Source organism: Muscardinus avellanarius (assembly GCF_963383645.1).
Source record: "Muscardinus avellanarius genome assembly, chromosome: X".
Lineage (NCBI taxonomy): Eukaryota > Metazoa > Chordata > Mammalia > Rodentia > Gliridae > Muscardinus > Muscardinus avellanarius.
In genome coordinates this window covers 111,375,313-111,382,160 of record NC_137792.1, presented here as the reverse complement: position 1 = coordinate 111,382,160, position 6,848 = coordinate 111,375,313, and the positions used below count along the sequence as shown (strand labels likewise).

Below are 6,848 nucleotides of genomic sequence, written 5' to 3'. Positions count from 1 at the left end.
CCTCCCTTTTCTCCCCCTCTGGCTGGCCCCCAATGTTGGGACCCCATACATACATTTACCCTCCTCTGAAAGTTGCTTGGCTCACCCTAGGAGCCCCGCCTCCTCTTCTGGGGACCTCATCCCCCTGAGTCGGTGCCTGGCTCTGGAGCAGGCCCTGTTACCTGCCCTTGCGGGTGTGCAGAGGCCCGGGTCTCTCGTTCTCCCATCCCAGACTATCAGCTCCGCAGGACAAACTCAAAATCAGCCAATACCCTCCAATCCCACCCCACCCCACCCCTGCCCAGTATCCCTATGGACTGGCGCGTGCTCCAAAAATATTCCTGGCAGGGTATTATGAGTGAACAGACTTTGATTGCTGCCTCTCCTCTCCTCTCTAGCTTTCTCCCCCCCCCACCCCATCCCCGCAAGCTTCCTTGGTGGCGGTGGTGGTCTTTGGGGGAACTGTGAGCGTTTGGTCGCGCCAAGAGGCAGGGACCCCGAGAAAATTACGGTTTTCCTTGGCTTCCTCTAGGCCCAGCAAGTGTCTCTTCAAGGCCACCCCGCCCCCTGTGGCAAGGCACTCGATTTAATCATGGAAACCTTCCACGGTGAGCAGAGGGGCATAAAATAAGTCCCCTCCCCGTGGATGCCGGATCCGCAGGTTCCCAGGGGCGACCTTTTCCCAAAGATGCGGAGGCCGCCCAGAGGCTGATCACTCGCCTCCCCCCAACCCCAGCCCCATCCCCACCCTTGCCCCCGCCCTCCGCCCGCGGGCCCCGCAGCCCCGCAGCAGCCACAGGGGGAACCAAAGAGACAGAAGCCTTCCCAGCTGCCCGGACCACAGACGCCAACACCCCCCGCCCCCCAGCACACGCCGCCCTCCCGCCCGCCCGCGCCCCGCACGTTAGTTAGCCCACGACCGAGCGGCGGCGCGGCGGCGACAGCAGCGGGCTGCGGGCTGCGGCGACTCCTTCGCAGCTGGGCGCTCCTCCGGGAAGCGCGCTCGCTCGGGCCGGCCCAGGTGGACTTGGACTGTCAGGTCGGCTAGCTCCCGACCCCCTCCCTTCCCAGCTCCGGCTCGCGCCCCCGGCCCGGGCTCCCACCGGCCCTCCCGCCCCCCCCCCGCCTCTCCGGCCCCTCAGATCGCGGGAAGGGAGGTCGCGGCAGCGGCCCGGCGGCAGCAGTGACCGTGGCGACGGCGGCGACAGTGGCGGCCGCGGCGGCGGCGGAGGCGGCGGCCGCAGCCGCGGCGGCCGCAGCGGCGGAGGCGGAGGCTGCGGCGGCGACCGTGGCGGAGGCCGTGGCGGAGGCCTCGGTGGCGGAGGCGGAAGCGGAGGTGGAGGCTGAGGCCGCAGTAGAGGAGGCGGCGGCGGCGGCGGCGGCGGCGGCGGCGGCCGAGGCCACCCTGGAGGAGGCGGCGGCCGTCCTGGTGCGGGAGGAGGTGGAGGCGGCCAGGGCGGCCGCGGTGGTGGCGGCGGCGGAGGCCGGCGCCCCCGAATCTGCCACCGCCGCGGAGGCTGCGGCGTTCCCCTTGGGCGAGGCGAATGTGGATGCGGATGCGGAGGTGGCGGCCGCGGTGGCGGCGGTGGCGGCCGCGGCGGCCGCCGCGGATGCAGATGCGGCGGCGGCGGCGGCCGAGGCGGCGGGCGGGGGGTCGCCGGGGAACCCAGACTTCCCCATGGCCTCCCTGTACGTGGGCGACCTGCACCCCGAGGTGACCGAGGCGATGCTGTATGAGAAGTTCAGCCCCGCCGGGGCCATCCTCTCCATCCGCATCTGCCGGGACAAGATCACCCGCCGCTCCCTGGGCTACGCGTATGTCAACTACCAGCAACCGGTGGACGCCCAGCGGGCCCTGGAGACCCTGAACTTTGATGTCATAAAGGGCAGGCCGATGCGCATCATGTGGTCGCAGAGGGACCCCTCGCTGCGCAAGAGCGGGGTGGGCAACGTCTTCATCAAGAACCTGGGCAAGACCATCGACAACAAGGCGCTGTACAACATCTTCTCTGCGTTCGGCAACATCCTGTCCTGCAAGGTGGCCTGCGACGAGAGGGGGCCCAAGGGCTACGGCTTCGTGCACTTCCAGAAGCAGGAGTCGGCCGACCGGGCCATCGATGTGATGAATGGCATGTTCCTGAACTACCGCAAAATTTTCGTCGGGAGGTTCAAGTCGCACCGAGAGAGAGAGGCCGAGAGGGGGGCCTGGGCCAGGCAGTCCACCAGCGCTGACGTCAAAGATTTCGAGGTAGACACCGACGAGGAGGCCACCTTCCGGTGAAGACGTCCAAGGAGAGAGCCAGCAGAGCCAAGTCTGGGCTCCCACCCGGTTTACAACCCCCCCACCACCCCTACCCCCAACCCACCAGCAGTGTATTGTATTGGGAGTGCAGGTCCCCCTCCCTCTCCCCCTGAGCCTCTCCCCCCTACCCCCTCTCTGTCCTCTCCCCCTCCCCTGCCTCTCCCTCCCTCCCCCTCTTCCCTCCCCCTGCCTCTCTCCCCCTCCCCCTGCCTCCCTTCCCCCCCTCCCTGCCCCCCCCGCCTCTCTCCCCCCTCCCTCTCCCCCTGCCTCTCTCCCTCTCCCCCTGCCTCTCTCCCCCACTTCCTCCCCTTTGCAGTCTTCTCCTCCCCCTCTTTCCCCCTACCCCCACCACCAAGGGCGTTGTCAATAATCTGACTAATCTGTGCCATTTGATGGGTTAAAGGCTGCCTCTTCTCCCTGTCCTTTGGTCCTTAAAAGCATTTTCATTCTCTCTTTGTTTACTGTGCAGGTGATACAATTCCATGGTAGAAATATCAGGAAGGAAAAGGAAATCAGATGACAGAAAAACCAAGAGAGTAATCTCCCCCCACCCCCCACACACAGCACCCCCCACCCCACCCCAACCCCCCCTCCCGTGATCCCACTACCCAGACAGAACCACTTATACCTTTTTGGTGTGTGCTGTGTATCCAGGCTTCCCCCCTCCCACCCCCACCTCCCTTTAACATACTCTTGTAGAAATGGTTCATGTGTGTGGTGTTTCTTAACCTGCTTTTTCAGCAACTAAAACCAAACAAAAAGCAACCATTTGAACTCTTTTTCATGCTATTCAACAGGCTTATGAAACATCATCTTCAGTGCCTGCAGAGTGCTCCTGTGTATCCACGGACCTTAACGTTGTTTCTGTAATCATTCCCGCATTGTTGGACATTCAGGTGGTGCCTAGTTTTTTCCCTGTGTTTAAAACCAACACTGCGTGCTCTGATGAGTGAATCCTTGTCAAGCCAAATCTTTGCTAGCATCCTGGATGGTCTCCTTAACTGTGGACTTGCAGGATCCACATAAAGACATCTCAATGACTTTTCCTGTGTGTGACCCAAAGGCTCCCTTCATAAGCATTGTGCCGATTTGCACTCCGTGTGCCAGCCAGCCAGCCAGCCAGCCAGCCAGCCAGCCAGCCAGCGCAGCTAGTAAAAAAAAAAAAAAAATATATGCCATTCCCCCACCCTGGTCACATGTAACTGGTGTGTGTGTGTGTGTGTGTGTGTGTGTGTGTGTGTGTGTGTGTGTTCCTTGGCGAGCTTCTTGATGTGCTGCAAATGGTATTTCGCCGTCCTTGGCAGTTTTGCTGGAATTCAACACTGTTAATCAACCTTATCACCCTGCCCTCCGACCCCTGCCTAGTTTCTGTCCTTCTTTTCTGGTGTCAATAAAATGATAATTCAGCTTCGTTGCGGAAAAATACGTCATAAATCAACACATGAATTAACAGAAGAAGATCGGTGTCATCAGTTAGCAATCCCAGTGACTACCCATACCTTCCTTAAACATGTTCATCTATATGTGCTCAGTGTTTTCCATGTGATATATATGTGAATTTAATGTATATACCCTTTCAATATCTGCTTTTTTCACACATAAAATATATAGATTATAGAGATAGATGCATAGATATTCTTGAATATCCTTTCATGTCATTAAATATTCTTCTAATGTTTCTTTGGCTCTTTATTGCTTCACAGTGTGAGTACGCCAAATACAAAGTTAGACAAATATATGCACTCATTTCTATTCACCTTGAGATACTATATGGTGGTATTTGTTTTAATTACTTCTTATTTATAGAATATTTGGGTTATTTCACATTTTTTCCTTTCAAATCAAAACCACCAAAAATATTATTCTGTGTATGCCTGACTTATATTTGAGATCTTAATTTCCAGTAATTTACACCTGTAATCCTACCTTCTGGGGAGGCTAAGGCAATAAGATCATAATTTCAAGGCCATACTGCATGACTTAGAGCCTATTTCAAAATAAAAGAAAAAATAGGCCAGGGATAGATCTTAGTCATAGAGCACTCCTGGGTTCAGTCTCTGCTACTGGAAAAAAGAGGGATTATTTTCTGCATAAATATTACTCAACATAGAATGGAAAAGTCCAAGAATCTAGAAGGCTTAAAACATTTTTTGTTGATGTTAATGAATGAATGGCCATTCATGGAGATAGTAACATTTTGCCTCAAATAAGGACACAAATATCATGAGAGGACTTGGACAAATGGTTAATTTTCTCAGCTTTTTATTATAGTCACTTCTGCACTCTAATATTTTATCAGGACAATCGAGTTTTTTGTTTATTTTAAACATTTATCTTTATTGAAATAATACCTCATGATACTAGAAATATATTACTTTGATAAACAAAAAAGTAAAAAAAATCACTCCTAAATCTACCACCTAACAGAAAAAACTTTGAAACATTTAAAATATGTATACAAGTCGAGTTTGGTGTCACATACTTGTAATCCCAGCATCAGGAGGCTGAGACAGGAGGATCGCAGTTCATGGACAGCATCACTTAATAAGGCCCTTTGCAATTCAGTGAGACCCTGTTTCAAAATAAAGAATAAAAAATAGGGCTGGGTGTGTGGCTTAGAGGTAGAATGTCCCTGGGTTCCATCCACAGTACCACAAAAAATGTGTACAAAGCCTGGTATGGTGGCACAAGCCTGTAATACTAGTACTTGGGAGGTGGTCACTGAAGGATCTCTGGTTCATTGTAAGTTTGATGCCATCAACACATGCTAACTTAGTAAAACTCTGTTTCAAAATAAAATAAAATGGGATTTAGTGTGTATCTCTATGGTAGAATGCTGGGTGGGTGGGCACACACGTGTAATCCCAGCATTAGGGAGTCTTAGACTGGAGGATCATGGTTCCTGGACAGTATCAGCTACTTAGGCCCTTTGCAACTCAGTGAGACCCTGTTTCAAAATAAAGAATAAAAAATAGGGCTGGGGTGTACCTCAGAAGTAGTAGAATGCCCCTGGCTTCCATCCCCAGCACTGCAATATATATTGATAGTGAATACATTCTGTCAAATTTTCCTTTTCAATATATTGTAAATACATTGAACAAATCTTTTGTTATTCAATATTCTTTCAAAACATTTTGCCACTGTACAGGTGAATCAGGATTTTTTTAAAGTATGTCTTTACTTCAAACTTTAATTTCTAAATTTCCCCCAGTAAATCCAGGTCTGTGCTGAGTAATTATGCAGTATTCTTGTAGTACTATGTACTTAAGATACATGCCAAAAAGTAGAATGGAAAAGAAGCCTTTTAAAATTCTTTTACTATACCACTAAGTAGCCTGGATTTACAAATTCACACTGCCACCAAGAAAGAACATTTTCCTACACAAGCTTCTCCATGGGAATCATAACTGTTTTTTATGATTTTTAATGTTATAAAAATATGGTGGTGCATGCCTCTAATCCCATAATTTGGGAGGCTAAAACAGGGGAATCACAGGTCAACCTCAGCATCTTAGACCTTGTTTCAAAATAAAAAAGACAAAAAGGGTTAGGGGTATAGCTTGGAGATAGAATGCCCTGGGTTCAATCCCAAGTACAAAAAAAAGTCATAATTTTTGTTTTGATTTCTCAATTTTAAAAGGATTTTTTGGCTTATAATCGAAGTTAAGTTTATTTTAAATAAATTTAATAGCACTGAAAAGCAAAATATAAAAAAATCACCTGTTTTTCTCTTATTTACACATAATTGATACATAATAATTATCAACCTTTTGGTCTATGCCACAAATCTATTTCCATAGGTATCTTATGTATATATTCTTTTATTGGTGCATTGTAGTCTCAAGTCATAATGTAGTTCAGAGTGATAGGGACATGATGCACACAGTACTCCCCCCACAGATTCCTCACCATTCCTCTCCTATTCCTGTACATGATATTGAGATTAGCATTGGTATTCTCACATATGTACATAACATCAGTAGAAGTGTTTTATTCATTAATTATTCCTCTCCCCAATCGCCACCATCCCCTATACTTTTTCCATCACTCCACTGGGCATTGTCCTCCATCACCAATGATCACTCCTATATCCTAATTACTCCCTACTTTCATGTATTTACCACATAAATAGAACTAAGGATAAAAATTACATAATCATCCCAATAGATGCTGAAAAAGCATTTGACAAAATCCAACACCCATTCATGTTAAAAGCACTACAGAATATCAGAATAGAAGGAACTTACCTCAACATAATAAAGACAATATACAATAAATCCAAAGAGTAAACATATGATCTTTCACTTTCTGTGACTAGTTATTATCATTTAATATGATGTTCTCCAGACCCATCCATTTTCCTGCAAATGACATAATTTGTTCTTTATTGTGGAGTAGAATTCCATTGTATGTATATCACAGAATTTTGTAATCCATTCGTCTATTGACAGGCACCTAGATTGGTTCTATGATTTGACTATTGTGAATTGTGCTGTTATAAACATGGATATGCATATATTGCTATAATATTATGACTTCAATCTGTTTGGAAAGATACTCAGGAGTG

At 49.3% G+C, this 6,848-nt stretch overlaps 1 protein-coding gene across 1 annotated transcript; it reads left to right on the top strand.

The window, feature by feature from the left end:
- Positions 1 to 1,630: 1,630 nt before the first annotated feature.
- On the top strand, positions 1,631 to 2,260 carry LOC308278734 (polyadenylate-binding protein 1-like 2; the record flags this gene model as incomplete). Its single annotated transcript, XM_080718723.1, has 1 exon — positions 1,631 to 2,260. The coding sequence occupies exon 1, from the start codon at positions 1,658 to 1,660 to the stop codon at positions 2,258 to 2,260; it is 603 nt and encodes a 200-aa protein (XP_080574849.1). The 5' UTR covers positions 1,631 to 1,657.
- Positions 2,261 to 6,848: the final 4,588 nt, after the last annotated feature.